The sequence below is a fragment of the Nasonia vitripennis genome, chromosome 5, assembly GCF_009193385.2.
Source record: "Nasonia vitripennis strain AsymCx chromosome 5, Nvit_psr_1.1, whole genome shotgun sequence".
Taxonomy (NCBI): Eukaryota; Metazoa; Arthropoda; class Insecta; order Hymenoptera; family Pteromalidae; genus Nasonia; species Nasonia vitripennis.
In genome coordinates, this window is record NC_045761.1 from 9445542 (window position 1) to 9461889 (window position 16348).

The 16348-nt window shown below is 40.8% G+C and overlaps 4 protein-coding genes across 6 annotated transcripts; 2 read left to right on the plus strand and 2 right to left on the minus strand.

The window, feature by feature from the left end:
* Positions 1-46: 46 nt before the first annotated feature.
* LOC100124028 (cilia- and flagella-associated protein 52) lies at positions 47-4011 on the plus strand. Its single transcript, XM_001607792.6, has 11 exons — positions 47-210; positions 324-523; positions 619-796; positions 1330-1579; positions 1653-1923; positions 2029-2201; positions 2330-2478; positions 2559-2704; positions 2766-2917; positions 2988-3550; positions 3611-4011. The coding sequence occupies exons 1-11, from the start codon at positions 165-167 to the stop codon at positions 3832-3834; spliced, it is 2352 nt and encodes a 783-aa protein (XP_001607842.2). The 5' UTR covers positions 47-164; the 3' UTR covers positions 3835-4011.
* LOC100115078 (autophagy protein 12-like) lies at positions 3948-5392 on the minus strand. The gene is made up of 3 exons (XM_001608190.6): positions 4815-5392; positions 4593-4729; positions 3948-4376 (listed from the first exon to the last, which is right to left on the minus strand). Exons 1-3 carry the CDS (start codon positions 4981-4983, stop codon positions 4254-4256), a joined length of 429 nt encoding a protein of 142 aa, XP_001608240.1. The 5' UTR covers positions 4984-5392; the 3' UTR covers positions 3948-4253.
* Positions 5162-8360, plus strand: LOC100115111 (26S proteasome non-ATPase regulatory subunit 12). 2 transcript variants are annotated; one of them, XM_001608191.6, is made up of 7 exons: positions 5162-5589; positions 5999-6165; positions 6310-6546; positions 6609-6895; positions 6978-7202; positions 7294-7450; positions 7532-8360. In XM_001608191.6, the coding sequence occupies exons 2-7, from the start codon at positions 6001-6003 to the stop codon at positions 7820-7822; spliced, it is 1362 nt and encodes a 453-aa protein (XP_001608241.1). In that variant the 5' UTR covers positions 5162-5589; positions 5999-6000; the 3' UTR covers positions 7823-8360. The 2 variants fall into 2 exon arrangements, with proteins under 2 accessions (XP_001608241.1, XP_008215711.1); XM_008217489.4 differs by having other exon boundaries at positions 5421-5783; positions 7532-8179.
* Positions 8129-16284, minus strand: LOC100680174. 2 transcript variants are annotated; one of them, XM_008217490.4, is made up of 4 exons: positions 15689-16284; positions 14792-15220; positions 11515-11677; positions 8129-10178 (listed from the first exon to the last, which is right to left on the minus strand). In XM_008217490.4, exons 2-4 carry the CDS (start codon positions 15119-15121, stop codon positions 10105-10107), a joined length of 567 nt encoding a protein of 188 aa, XP_008215712.3. In that variant the 5' UTR covers positions 15122-15220; positions 15689-16284; the 3' UTR covers positions 8129-10104. The 2 variants fall into 2 exon arrangements, with proteins under 2 accessions (XP_008215712.3, XP_016840093.2); XM_016984604.2 differs by lacking the exon at positions 15689-16284 and adding an exon at positions 15379-15580.
* Positions 16285-16348: the final 64 nt, after the last annotated feature.

The following is a 16348-nucleotide window of genomic DNA, read 5'->3' on the forward strand; positions in this document are numbered from 1 at the left end:
TTTTTCCGAAATAGTCGTGCACTTGACTCGGTGCGACGTTGCCATGACGACGTATTTACATGGAACGCCGTTTCGAATGCTGATCTCTGCTCTGCATCCAGGCACTTTGGCATCTGTATACAATACCTATATTTATCATCGACTACCAATACTTTTTTGCGATAATGGATATTCAAGATCTCGAGTTGAGCGGAATAATCGCTTTTGACGGTGAGTCCATCAACGAACGAGAAAATCATTTCAACTTTCATTAAAAACGAAATAAATCAACTGTAGGCATTGTTTATTGAACATTGGCAATATATCGAATGACAAATAAATAGGTCTAACCAAAAATGGGCTGCAACTACACCCGGACCAGGAGCACTTCGTCTACCCCATGGGAAACAAGGTCACGATCAAGCACATCGAGACGGGAATCCAGCAATTTTTATCTGGACACACGAATTTGATATCTACGATGTGCATATCTTCTTGCGGAAAGTTTATTGCTTCTGGACAGATCAATCACCTAGGCTTCAAGGTTAGTCTATCGCTTCACGGATGATAAGCAGCTGAACGAATTCGAGGGTACAATAAGCAGTATAATGTTTTATATTAATTAACGACGACATTTAGGCTATGGTGATCATATGGGACTATCGGGAGAAGAAGATAAAGGCGAGTCACGAGATACACAAGGTGCGAGTGGAGGACCTCTGTTTCTCTTGCGAGAGCAACTACCTGATAAGCCTTGGTGGAAGGGACGATGGCAACGTTGTCATCTGGGACGTAAACAAGAACGACGCTCTATGCGGTGATGATCGAATTATTTTTCGTTAAATTGCAGTAACTATATGCATCCTGAAGGACTAAATCGTGTATTATAATTACGTGGTTTTCCCATTCGAACTCTCAGTCATTGTTTATCCGTCGCAACGATAAAGTTCATATGTTTGCGCGCGTTTGGAAAATTACTGGTCACGGCAAGGGAAAATTTTTAACTCGGAATCCATGAGTTGAATGTACTCGAGACCCACTTCATTTTTTTTTTTTTTAGATCGCGTTAATTTTGTGTTTCCTTCAAAGCGCAATAAATCAATAAATGTGAAATAGTAGAGTAAATTGAATAATTCCTATGCAAAATTAAATACGTACACTTCTTGTCATTATTGGATTAAATCGCAAGTGTACCACTTATAGATCCAATATTTTAATAGCCTAATCTTTTCGCTCATATCGGACAATAACATGGCGATAAATGCTGCATCTCCTCGAGCTTATTTATTTTAATTCTCCGAAATAAGCTTTGAGAAGAAAAAACGTATTAAAACGTAAATTGTTCTTCAGGTTCGTTCGCCAGCACGGAAATAGCAGGTAACGCATACACGATACGCCGGACGAATTTGCGGGACCAGTGCTTTGTGACGGGTGGCGACCGGACGCTGAAAGTCTGGCGCATAAACCAGGAAACGCGCAAAGTCTACGGGGTCGACGTGAAAGTCGGAAAGCTGAGGAGATGCATCAACTGCATCGTGATCGACGAGAGGGACGAGCTGGCCTACTGCGGCACCTCTTCCGGTGACATCATCAAGGCTAGGTGACTGTTTATTTCTTTCTTACGTAAAATTGAGATGATTCAATTTTTTTTTTTTTTTTCAATAATGACGAAGGTTGAACTATTATCACAACATGGAACATATGGAGCCGGTGCAGCCACCGGTGATGGTGGGATGTTATTCAAAAATATCAAAAGACGCGAAGAATCGAAAGATCGGAATCGGGGATTTGTATTCTGGCGGCGTGAGCAATCTGTTGATCTTCAAACAAGACAAAATTATCGTGGGGACTGGCGATGGAAGCATCGAACTCGCAACCATCGTCGAGCTCAATGTTAAACAAGACAAGAAGATCAAGTCACCGAGTACGCCGCAAATAAAAACGGTATTTAAAATAATTAATTAATTAATTAATTCCGCAAAGTTTGGAAAAAGATAGTCAATTACTGTCAAGTTCCCGATATATGAGTTTTGTATCGAAACGTTACAGCTACTATCCGGGAACGTTCGCAGCGCGGTGACATCAATGATCCTCTGGAAGAATGAATTCGTGATAGTTGGCACGGCTCTAAGCGAGATCTATCAGGTCAAGCTGTCCGACTTCGACATGCGTCTTCTCGTCACGTGCCACACTTCCACTATTTACGACGTCGCCTTCCCGCAGTGAGTGACACAAATTAGGATGCCCGTGATGATCTAAATTTTTCTTTCTCGAGCCTTCGCTTCGAAACGCACTACTTAGACTTTTCACTTATAACGTGTTGCATAATTAACGTAATTTTTATTTCCAGCGACTATTCGGAAATATTTGCGACTGGCAGTAAAAACGACATCAGACTCTGGCGATTGGAGACGCAAAAAGAGCTTTTGAGAATAACAGTTCCGAATATCGTCTGCACAAGCCTTTACTTTTCCTACGACGGAAGAATGCTGGTGTCTGGTTAGAATAGCTCAAGATACATTCGTTAAATATTATACTCGACAGAGTGAAAATATGTTATTTAATGTTTATATCGATAGCGTGGAACGACGGTATCATCCGAGCCTTTACCCCACAAACCGGCCGATTAATTTTTGCGATTCTTCATGCGCACGTTAAAGCCGTTTCTGCTATAACACTGACTAAAGACGGCAAGCGAATAATCAGCGGCGGCTGCGACGGTCAGGTAGTACATATACATGGTGACAAAGAAAAACGATGTTATCAAAAAACTTGATTCTTTTTAGGTCAGGGTATGGGAGGTGCTAGCAGCAGTACAAAGACTAGTCTGTATTTTGAAAGAACATAGGGGATCCGTGACTTCGTTGAATATCAATCACGACAGTACGGAGGTGATAAGTTCGAGCACCGATGGGACTTGCATCGTTTGGGACATCGAGTGGGTAGCGTCAATTAGAAAGATTATACCCGCATTTAGCCAAATTCTGACAATTATATTTCTCAAACAGTCGGGGTGTAAGAAAGCAAGTGTTGATGGGCACTACGATGTACATGGCCGCCTGCTTCAGTCCTAACGGAGTGCAAATTTTGACCTGCGGCACGGATCGGAAAATAACGTATTGGGAAACGTTGGACGGCTCTATGGTGCGCGAGGTCGAAGGCTCGGGATCCGGAGCTCTCAACAGCATCAACATCAGTCCAGATGGTCAGTACTTCGTCACCGGAGGCAACGACAGCATTGTCAAGCTCTGGTCGTACGAGACGGGAGAGACGACGCACGCTGGGATGGGACACGCTGCGATCATAACGGCTTGCAAGATCAGCCCGGATGGCAAGCACATCGTCACTGTCAGCGGCGACGGAGCTATCATGATATGGAAGTGTCCTTTCGAAATGAAAAGCGCCAGGAGCACTGGCAAACGTACTGCTGCGAGCGTCACCTCCAGATCTACTTGCAGCTTGCGAGAGGAAGAGTTGAAGAAGCGCCTGAGTCTTGATTTGGGTGACGAAAACGTGGCAGATTTTAGCCCGAGATCGGAGGCTTTAGAAAGCGTGAAAGCTGTGTACAAAGGTGTGTGCTGTCTTTATTTCATTAAGTATAGTAAGATGCTGAATTTTTTGCTCTTTACAGGTAGTACAGAAACACCACCCTGCAAGTGTGACCCAACCCAACCAATACCAAACAGCTGTAAGTGCAAGGAAGGCGATGTCAAATCGCCAATTATTGAAACAACAAGATCTTCCAAATCAAGCAAGTCTGAAAAATCAAGAAAAAGTGAGCCAAGTGTCAGAAGTTGCAAGTCTAATGAAAGCAGTGTTAAAAATTGCAGCATAGAACGAAAGTCACTAGTATAACGTGTGAAATAATACTTGGAAACTTTTTGAAATCATCAATAAAGTATCAATCTAGTCAAGCTGATCTCTCATATAGGTTACTGCGTTTTGTAAGTTTATAAAAATGCATTTTGTATGTACATGTATTACTTTAATCATTATATTTTCTCTAAAATATAAAAAACTTTGTATCTTGTAGATGGTATGTACTTGAGTCTTAAATACAAACTAAAGCAAAATTATTTTAATCATTTCCATCACCGGAAATTCAATATATTACTAAAGCGTTCACTTGTATGCGACTTGAAAAAAGATATAATATACAACAACATAAATTATCACAAAGATCTCTTCTCCTGTTTCAAGAAATCTTGACTTACACATAAAAAAAAACAATTCAAAGTAATATAATCTATCTTCCTGTATGGCATTGTAACTCTTCAGCCCCAAGCCTGACTCTTGCAGTAATGAATAATCAGTTTGCCATCTGATCCATAACAATCGTAAAGATTTTTCACAGTTTGATCCGGAGCTGGTGCAAACGTCTGATTTATATATAAGAACTGAAAAGTAATTAAAGATTTTAGTTTTTGTAACTGCCTCTTTTTTCAACAGGGAATACTGAAAACAATGAGGCCATGTCAGCTTGTAAGTAACCAGTGTTTACTATAATGGAATTATGATATGAAATCAGATTTTTGGCATTTATAAATATCTAATAAAGGCTTCATCTAGCTTCAGTATATTCCTGACCTATTAAATACTCAAGACAAACTCACTAATCTCTCCTCAGTTCCCAACTTAATGCACTTCTTGATAAACTCCGAAATCCATCCAATCGTCTGGTCCTGACTAACAACCCACTTCTTCTTCATCATGATCGGAGCATCTCCTGTGGCTTTGAGCAAAACTTCAACTACGATCAAAGAGCAAAATCATCAGAACCTCTGGTAAAAAATTCAAATATAAAAAAAATAAACAAGCCTACAATACTTATTTACTTTTTTTGCCTTTAACAGGGGGTGGAGGCGCTTCGTTGTTGGTCAGATTAGCGTCTATCGACGCGGGTTCTTGAGGTGTCTCCTCGTTCGACGCGGTTGTCGCCTCGGGTGTTTCGGCCCCCGTCGTCGCGCTACCCTCACTCACTCTATCTTCTTCTTTATCGGCCATTATCTCCTGACTAATTGACTCTCACAGATCTATCATGATGTTTTCAGGGATTCCGCGCTGCTTGCCTCGGTCATCCTTTTCATTTTGTTACAGGCAACTGCGATGTTGTCATCACTTTTTATCAATCAAACTGCTCGCTCGAGGTTATGGTCAGAATCGAACGAACACAGAGAGTAGAGTAGACTACTGAAGTCGTTCTGTCGTTGAGCTGCGCAAAGTTCGCAGTTTGGTTTTACCAATTTGGTTTTAATCTTCGATTTCGTTTTTTAGACGAATGTTTTTCTAAATTATTCGAACCCTGACGATATTTAAAGAAAATATTTTTACGATTAAGCAGGATTGAAAGATTAAATTTTCTTTGTCAAAGGGTTGAATCATATCAGATAAAGAGCGACATTCTCGATTGACCAGCGCCGTGCAAAAGTCTTGACGAAAGCAACTGCGCGATGCAGTGTTGGGAATCAGAACTGTTGAAAGTTTAGAAACTGCTGAGCCGCGTCTTCTATTTTGATCGTACAGGACGTCGACTAGTCCTTTTTGTGTCATTGCATTCGTGTGTTACTGCGAATTTTTAAGTTTCTTGGCCCGTCGTTAAACTGTGATCAAGTAAATATATCTTCCTTATACGATTGTTCGAATTTGAGCGATGATTTAAAGTCTCTTTCGCGACGCCGACTTTGAAGGATAACCTCTAACGATATACGGCACTTTAAATCTGTTTTTTTAAGTGAAATACATTACCTAGCGTCAAACAAGCTTTAGAGAAGTCATTTCTGCACTGCCTTGTTCACAAATATCAGGTGCTTTGTCGAGAAAAGAGACTTTGTATTCATAGTGCTCCAAAAAGTGCAGTGTAATGATACAGCCAAAAATAGGCATTTTTGGAGCACTTGCAACAATGTATTTTTATTCATCGGTATTGACTGATGAATAAAAGTACAGATAACTTATTTATGCAACTTATTGATGTTCTTCATGCTATGAAATGTTTTAACCGTGTTATAATATGTTTCAGTCATGGCGGACACAGCTGTAGTAGACGGGGGTAGGATCATAAAGATGGAGGTGGATTACAGCAGTAATTGCGATACAAAAATCCCAGAATGTAAAAAGTTGGCTCAGGAGGGAAAGCTGCACGATGCTTTGGATCAACTCTTAGTTCTGGAAAAACTAACTAGAACTGTAAGTTGATACTTCAAAATTTGATATTCAAACATCGTAATCATCTATATTTTTCAACTGAATGTTTTTATAGGCTGTTGATTAAAGTGTATTGACAATTTTCACAAATAAACAACTTGAAAATAATTTTTCATGTTTTCTCAGGCTTCGGATATGATATCAACATCCAGAGTCCTCATCGCAATTGTTGAAATATGTTTTGAAGCTAAGAACTGGTCTGCCTTGAATGAGCATATCGTTCTTTTGTCCAAAAGGCGATCTCAATTAAAACAAGCAGTAACAAAGATGGTGCAAGAATGCTGTACGTACATCGATAAGACTCCAGACCGAGAAACTATGATCGAGCTTATAGAAACTTTACGTTCTGTGACTGAAGGAAAGGTATGTTTGAGAATACACGTGTACATTCTTCTGGAAGACTATAATATAAAAATTGTTTGCAGATTTACGTTGAAGTTGAGAGGGCAAGGCTAACACATAGACTGGCAAAAATGAAGGAAGAGGACAATGACATTGCAGGAGCAGCTTCTGTGATGTTAGAGTTGCAAGTAGAAACATACGGCAGCATGACCAGAAGAGAGAAGGCTTCACTTATATTGGAGCAAATGCGACTTTGTTTACTGAAGCAAGATTTCGTTCGTACTCAAATAATTGCTAAGAAGATAAATATTAAATTCTTTGAAGATGAAAATGACGAAGAGACGCAAGTTTTGAAACTCAAATACTACGAGTAAGTATATTGTTAAAACATATATTCTGCATCATTTGCAAGTTTGCATTTGTAAAAATATTTATATCACACCCTATTACAGACTGATGATGGAATTAGCGCGTCACGAGGGTTGGTACTTAGAATTGTGTCGTCATAACCGAGCTGTCCTGGAGACTCCTAGTATAAAAGCTGATGCTGAAAAAAGGCATATTGCATTATCAAGAGCTGTTCTGTATCTCATTCTTGCCCCACATGAACCAGAACAAGCAGATCTTACCCACAGATTATTAGCTGATAAGCTTTTGGAAGATATACCTATTTACAAGTGAGTAATCAAATTTAAGGAGCAAATATCAGTGCACTTGTTCACCTAACATAAAACAAACGTGTCTAACTCTTAACGGTATTTATTACAGGGAGCTACTACGACTGTTTGTTAATCCAGAGTTGATAAAGTGGTCAGGTCTATGTGAAATTTATGAGACAAACTTGCGCGCAACTGAAGTATTTTCGTCTGCCACAGAAGAAGGCCGTAAACGCTGGGGTGAATTGCGAAATAGAGTAGTCGAACACGTAAGTTTTTCTAGAAAACATGTAGAAATTCTGTATGAATCTATACAAATTTGCTAATTGATTAAAAACTTTCATTTGCAGAATATCAGAATAATGGCTAAGTATTACACGATGATAACGTTAAGTCGCATGGCCGAGCTTCTGGACCTGCCGGTCGAGGAGACGGAGCAGTGTCTGTGCAACCTCGTTGAAACCGGAGTGATTAGCGCGAGAACTGATCGACCTGCCGGTGTCGTGAGATTCACGAGGACGCAGGAGCCAGCCGCACTGCTGGACGAGTGGGCAGGATCGCTCTCCAAATTAATGAGCCTCGTAAACAACACCACGCATCTGATCCACCAAGAGGAGATGCTCGCCAGCGCTAAGGCATGAGCAAAGCTGCGCAATCGCTTCTATATATTTCCATACTAATTCTGCCGAAAGGAACTGTTTTTTTTCCTACTTTCTTTATTTCCTTTCTAACGGATGACTCTCGCTTTACTTTGCTATATGTTCTTTCATATCTTTCTGGATTATCCGAGCAGAATACAAATCTATAACTATTAAATGTTATTTAATAATAAAAAGAGCGAAAAATTTAATTTGGTTTTGCATTTTGTAAACTTGATGTTATCGAGCGTAAATTGAAGATCGTGCTTGGGGATCTGTGGGTACAAAACTTTTGTTGTAAAGAAAAAATCGTATAAATTTTTGTTTTATTATAATTATTATAATATATACAAAACATCACATTGAGTAATAAAAATTAAGCTTGACTCAACAACTGGTATTTGAAAAGGCATGAGTCGTAAATTAAAATTTAGAATATTCGCAATTTAAAAAATATATTACAAATATAAATCAACTCATCGTTGAATTGTGCTTTACAGTACATTATAACGTCGGCGCTGTTCGAAAATAAGAGAAAAAATTGGAAGGTTAACTAAAGTGCATTTGCTATACGTTCTTCCCAGAGAATTGCAGGAGTGGTTACGTAAGCTAATGACAATAATGATGATAATTTTATGTAGTTGGAAATAACAGTCAATAACAATATGTGTTTTTCTTTTATTGAAGAAACATGTATAAATCGCTCTTCGTTTTCACAGGCTTAAAAATATCTGCCCTTTTAAAAAAATTGTCTATTCTTTCAAAAATATTTCCAATGACGTTGATTATCAAAATAAGTCATCTGCTGCATTATACGTTTCTTCGAACTATTCTGATACATTTCATTCCGTAATGGGTAATTTGTTCTGCATCAATTAATACTGCTCGAATTGTCAGAAACATTATAGTTTTTAATTTAGACCTTCTTACACTTTCCGTCAATATTTTTCAAGAAATATATAATATATATACTCTTATACAAGGCATCAGCAGTCTTAATAAGTATATGTCTTATAATACAAAAATATGATTCGCTCGAGCAACTGCGCAGTCGTCGTTCGAGGAAGTCGCCAGACTCCTCATCTCTGCTGTATGCTCGCCGGGAACTGTATATACATGATTTTTCCTTAAACATTATAGAGCTAGATTTACGGTGAAAAAAAAATCATAACGACAAAGCACTGATATTAATTGTAATATTATCAAGGTTTTGGCCTAAAATGCAACACATCGATAGACCTACGCGTCTTTGTCCGTCTGACTATATGTATCGGCAATGCTTCAAATCTTTCGCAACTTCTATTCAAGTGTAAATAGTAGCAAAATACGTGACTTCGCTTCGGATTCGCGCGTTGGCGAAAGCTGCAACATACATGCGTAAGGCTCGCGCGCTAAAAACATCGACTCGTGCAAAGTGTGTCTCTCTCGTGTTAGTCTGCTGTTGACAAGTTTTGCGCGATGCGGTTCGAAGGTTAATTTCACCGCAGCGCGCGAGATAAATCACAGTTTAAAAGTTACTTGTGCCGTTTGAAGCTATCTTCCGTAAGATAAGCGTCTATCAAACAAAGAAGTTCGTTTTTCTGCCCGAGCGCGAGCTTCTCACCGGTAATGTATATCGACCCGGGCAACTCTTTCGCGCGCACATACTTTTCCATCGCATAGTATATATTGTGCGCAATTTTCATATAGAGATATCCCTTCGATTCATCTCGCGCGGAGCAGTAACTCGATCAGGCGCGCGTACTTGCACATATATCAGCGAAGTCTCCGAGTTCGATGTACCGATTTGTACTTGAGCGTCTCTTTGCAGTCGTCGGCGTCGCTATTATACACATCGCGAGCGAACTAAATCAACCGAGTTTGGTATGATGCCGTGAGTGTGTGCATACGTGTGTACGCACATGGAAGAGAGACAAAGATACCGCCGCGCGGCAATTAATTTATACCACCGTAGCTGTCAGATAAATCATTAACGTGCGCGCATCCTCTCTTTGTTGCTCGCAAGGCAAAATACACGGAGTATCGTAAAGCAAGTTCAGCGCGTTTACAAACGATTTTCGGCTCTTTGTCTCTCCGAGAGGCACTGATCGTCGCAGAGAGTGAAAAAGAAAAAGGCTTCTCGATTTTCCCCCTGCGGTTAAGTATCGTGCGTCCGTCTATCACAGAACGGTCGTAAGGCACGATCTGCTGAGCAGCAGCGAATCTTCCGTTCTGTCGATGTGCAGCTGCAGTTAATGTATGGAGAAAGAGCCGCAGCGCCGGTGAGAAAGAGAGAAGGAGATGAATCATGGCTTGCTCGTCGGTCGGGGCAGCACACAGTTGTTCTCACCTGTGTCAACTGTGCCGCACGGCTTGGCATCTGTAACATACAAAAGACGGCTGGCTATTATATGCAGTCGAGTCATTGTTGGATGGCTCTATGTAGATGTGACTCGTTGCACAAAATTTCAAAGAGCGAAACTCAGGGGAAAACTTTTTTTTAATAAAGAAAGATTTTTTTTAACAAGGACGACCGTGTGCTATTTGTGTACCGAAGCTTGCGAATATAATTTGCATTTTAAAATCATTCACGTTCAGCCCGACTTGTAAATTTCTTCGGGAAATCTCCCAACTCTGCAGCGAGGGAATTTCCAAAATAGCTTAACTTTATCTTCATCGCGAAGAGCTTGGGTAGTCTTCTGAAAAAACGGTACAAATTTTGCCTGCCAAAATAAACATTTGTTTTTCAATTACGGAGCTTATCAATAACCAAAGAATGATGATATATATAACAGTAAATGTGTGTATGTTTATTTTGAACGTTGTGCGTCATGAAACTGAATTTCTGAATCGTGCAAATTTTGAAATAAATGTGGATAGAATCGCATTTTACTGTCCAAACATCGATCAATAAGAAACTCATTCGCACAGTAAAAATCGTTTATATAATCGAAGTCGCGGGACCGAAATTGAGATTAGCGATTCTCACTTCTAGGGTGAAAGTTTAAAAGTGAAAGCTCGCGACATTTCAATGTCCGTCTTGACGAAGAGGATCATCCTCATTTTTCCTCTATATATTTATAATCTCGTCTCATCGACAAATCGTTTTTCAATCGAAAAATACAGCTGAAATTTGTCTCAATCAACAGTACAACGACAATATTGACAAAATTGAAAAGCGACTTATCGTCGTATATTCGAGCCGCGTTCTTCTGCACCGAAAGTAAATATCGTTTTTTGCAATTCGACTGAAACGAACTTTTGAAACAATAAATTTTCGTTCCACGCGAAGGTGCTGCATCGTACCTGACAGCTTCTCGAAGTTTTTACTGGGCAACATTAAAATGATTCATTGCTTAGTTTTACGTAAACTATACTCCATACCGCGCATAGATTCTGCACGAGGCTTTGCTATAGCACTTATAAAAAAAAGGTCGACAAAGATCGGGAGAAATCAAGTCTAGTGTTGAGTAAAAAGCGCTCGACTCCCAAACCCGAATAGGTACATTCGATTCGGGGGAAAAAATCAATATTTTTTTTAACGCGTTTGCTGTACACCAAACCACAGCGAATCAGATCAACGTTCGTCGTGCTCTGCCGTACACACATCTCGAACAAAAGCCAAAGGTTCTTGTATAATAAAGAAAAGGAAACCGCGTGAGTCGCGTTAGCAGAAACGCCACACTCGCGAGTGTGCGCGTGTAGGTATGGCATACCTTGAATGCCAGTCTGCTGGAGCAGCGCGACGGCCTCGGCGTAGGTGGGCGGTGGTAGCTCGCTTGGGCCTTGACTTTGAGCGATGACCTCGTAAGGCGGCGGTCCCGGTGTGCCGCTGCCCGACGAGCTCATGGCCTGACCGCCGCTGAACTCTTGCAGGTGCTGCAAAAAAAGAATCAAGTTTTTAATTCAAAGTCAATGAGGATGATAAGAAATTATTTATGTGTAAGTGGAAGTTTTCGGTCGATTCTCATTCATCAAGCGCGCAGCTGTTCCATCCGTTTGACGCGTGACGATTTAAAGGTTACACTCTTCCTTTCGCATATGGGTGTACAAGACCTTATAAGAGAGTATTTACATGATTTCAAAATGTCAGTATGTAGCTCGAGAATAAATTTTGAGAGTATACAGTTCAACGTCTATACATCGCATTCTTTTTACTCGCGACCTTGTCCACGCAAGACACACACTGGGACTTTTCTCGCTTTTGCAGATCGAACGCTTTATTTCGCGTTCAGGTGCGTGCATTACGTAAAAGCCGGGACTGCATTATGCAAGACGCCTTAAATGATGCACGTAACTCCTTTATTCCGACGAAAAGGAGAATACAGCAGCGTCGTATAGCTATACGTGCACAACGTGTATGGCGCAGGACGATGAATCGGAGAAACGGTTCGTCGGGGCTTTCGCGAAACGCGTTGCTCTGGATGGCAACAGATTGAGAAATCGACTTTCGTTCAATTTCATCGTATTATATACATGTTTTAAAATTTTCGTCGGCGAGTGTGTAACGCAAATTACTACATTTTAGACTTGGATAAGAAGCTGACGCTTGCAGTTTTACAAAATTCGAGCGGCGTTGAGGAAAAAAAACGAACGGCGTCTTCCTCGGTCTCGAAGAGAGAATTTACGATCTTCGGCCTCCGTAATCAGCGTGTATAGGTGCAGTGTATATTCATAAAGCGAGCGACTCGTAAACATAGATGATGAGGGGAAAAAAGAGGCGACTATACTAAATGCGTTGAATATTTTTTAGAACACGATATTCGGCATAATACAATAGCGCGCGCATGTCTTAGCAGAAGAGCGTTATAATATCAGCAGTATAACATAAGCCTGCGACAGTTTTTGCGTGCGCCGATTATCGCTTGAGCGCATGCGATTCTCAGGAATCCGAGACGGGAGTCGCGCGAGAATTCAATGGACGAAGTAGTTATCGCTCGAGACGCTCGCTCTTTCGTTTTCTTTTTCCTCTTTGCAGATTTTTCTCGAGCTTATATTAATGCGCGCCGGCGGCACACCGTAGTTTTTCACAACTGAGCGCATCGTTATAAGTATTACGTTTTATTATTATAGGATGTTACAGCATAATGGCTCGAGTATTACAGCGATAAATAGGGAAACGATTCTTTTATTTATTTTTTTTTTTTTTTGCACGCGACCAGTCAATAATTACTACGATAGAGCGCGCGTATCGGTATTATTTTATAGACGGGAGATAACGCAAGTCGAATCTCTCGGCTCTATTGTGACGTTTTCCTATCAATGCCAGCTTTTTACAGTGCTGCGAGATGACGTCTTTTAATGGAACGATCTCCATCTACTCCCGTCGCGTTACCCTTTTTTTGCCAAGATCGCATACTTTACATTCGAGCGTCGTTTCAGTAGTTGACAAATGATAATCTAATGAACGATGCGCATATGGATTCGGTATTCAAATTTGGCGCCTTAGATCGCACGAGGCTGTTCGATAATCTTTAAATCGTAAAAGTTTATTTATTAGTTGACGTAATATTACGCGACAGTTTTATCAGGCGTATGGAAAAAAAGTACGACTAAACTAACCGCAAAGAGCAAAAAGCCTACTATAACAGCGTTATCTTAATCTCTCGTAAGACGGCGATAGTCTCGGTAGCTTACCGAAGCCATGGCAATTATTACCGAGCGTTGAATAGTTTTACAGCGACATTTTTTTGAAGTTAAGTCACATATTATTCGACGCTGCTGAATCAACCCCGATTCCCCGCGTTTGCACTGCGTCAGAAGTACAACAATCGCACGATTAGCAAAAATTACGGCTGAGAACAGTTATCGCGACGGCGTGTGTATACAATTGAAATTTATTTCAGTTATTTTCCATGGTATTTTTTCCGCAGAGTATTATTTCAATCCCAATGATAATTGTACAGTTTCGAGTTCACAAAAGCAACGAATTTCTCTAAACTACTCGTTAATGTTTCTGGCAAAAGCAGATCGACTCGAGGTCTGAGAGATTTCATTTGAAATGGGGTCCCGTATATGAATTCGCTTCTCTTTTACGGCCCACATTGATGAAGTGGAAAAACAAATAAAACTCGCGCTCGGTGAATTTATTTTTAGAGCCCGTTGTAGAAAGTCCTACCTCAAAAACCTGTTCCGAAGCCCACCGCTGCTTGCGCGAGTATTTCGAAGCTCTAGATTAAAATCAGCCTACTCGCTTATATGGAAATAAAGAATCGCGATATATTATACAGCTTCTTTATCTAGCGCGCTCGTATATACGGAGATAAAGCGAACCAGACGATAAGACGATGATAATTTCGTTTTGGGATTATATTTTTGTTTACTTCCGTGTCTGCGCACAACAGGGATAAAGATTTGGTGACACTTAATAGTTATTTTTTCATTCGTAATATTTTTACTCGATTCCGAGAGTGATGCATTCCTATTAACCAATGATCGAAATAATGATGCAGCGGTGAAAGTTTATTGAAGAGAAATGTTATGTAAAGCTGAACGATGATCTTGAAAGAATTTGCTAGTCTGCTTTGAAGCTTCAGATTTATTGCTGTGAGAATCTAATCACAGGAATATTGTAGTAGAGAGTTTATCACGTTTGTCACGTTGTGGACATGTTTGTATGTTAGTAGAGTATGCAAAATTGTAATGAATTAACAAAATTGAAAACAAAAGTGTAATATATAAGTTAAATAAACTTTACATGCAAGTGATGAAAGTTAGGATTATTATTTGAAGATTTACATCATGCAGAAAAATGAGCTGACATTAAAAAATTAAGACTTTCAACAATTTTTAATTTATACGAGCTGTTAAGTATAATCATTAAAGATAAAGTTATCAGTACCAGAGTTTATCAAATAAACTCTTGAATTTATTAGTTTGTTCGATAGAGTTAAAGTTTAAATGGATACTGGTGACAAATATTTAACGAGAATTCTCAGTGTGATTTAAATAAAGTGATTGGTGAGCAACAATTTGAAAGTACACAATTCTTACCCTGAACAGCTGACGTTGATGAAATATCATCTGAATGACTGACTTTCGTCTGAGGTAGAGCATACATTTGACGGCAACCATCAGTCCAGAGCAAATAAAAATTGGTCCCACTAGCCACATGTGTCCCAAGTGCGAAAATACGTGACCGTCGACAACGTCGCCCAGTGCCAAAATAGTAATGGCAGTACCAATGGTAAACAGTACAATGCTGAGCACGAGGTAACTGTAACTGGTGCAGTCGCACCTCCCAAAAGTTGTGGGCTCCTCATAGCGTTCTTCGATCTGGCGAAGCCTGTTTGATAGGAATGGGCTTTCGAATACAGTGGCCATGTTTCAAACTCAGGCTAGAAATAGCAGTCGCATGCCTCGCTGGGTCAGTGTGCGAGATTCCACTTCTCCTCTCCTCTCTCAGCTGTACACATGCACTTCCTGGCAAACACAAAATCAAGATTAGCGAGGCCGAAAAATACAGGCTATAACAGCAAGGAAGGAAGCAGGGGAGAATAACAAAAGTCCGCGAGAGGAAACACAGAGATTGGATATAGCGCACGTATACGCATAGAAAAGAGTAAATCGCAGCGCTAAACTCGACTCGGTATTTTCCGCGAGAGAAGAAATGCTGATGCACAGAGTGACGATGAATTATTTAATTGTCCTGATTGTCCTGAATCCGCAAGGTCTGGGTCTCGATTGCATTAGCATATTATACACCAAGGCTATGCGAGAACCGTGAGACATGAGCACACACATGTGCAACCGCGATCGAGAGCATCACACGCCCTTAACCAAAGATGGTAGCAAATACACAGAGAGAGAGAGAGAGAACGGTTGGGAAGCAAAAAAAAATCAGAGCGTCTAATAATACGCCAACGCCTGCACCGGCATGTGCGAACCAACCTGGTGAACTCGAAACTTTCGCTGCAGCAATCGCCGTTGGCTTTTCTTTTTCTCTCTATGATCGTCCGGCCCGGCGCAGCCCTCGAGGACGAAGAACGTTGGGGCATCCTCGCACGGAGCCCCCTGCAGTGTTTTCTCTCCCTTCTCGTCGACTCGTCGCTACTCGTAAAAACTTCCGTCTCTCTCTCTCTCTCTCTCTCTCTCTCTCTTTCTTCGTCTTCGCTTCTTCTCCTCCTACTCCGCTCTCCTTATACTGCAAGCGCAAGCTGCAACTATGCGTGCGCGTGCACTCGGACGACGCGCGGTCGCGTTCTTATGCGGCCGCCGAACAAACGCACTGTAGAACAACAAAGGACTAGCCTCTAGAGAGTCTAGCTCTAGCCTCTTGCACCGAAGGTATAACGTATATGCTAGTGCGCAACGGACTGAGGTCTCTGACAGGCTCTCTCAGCTGATAAGTAAGCCGCTCGCGATCATTCTCGGGCACTGTGTGCTGTATATAGATATATATATCGTGTAGGATATATGGTAGAGTATATTGCAAACGCGAATCGGAGAGCCGCAGCTGCTCGCGCCGCGGATCTCCCGATCGTACTGTCGTGTTTACACCTGCGCGCGAGTTTTGCATATATGCGGTGATGGCACACACTTGTCGCAAAT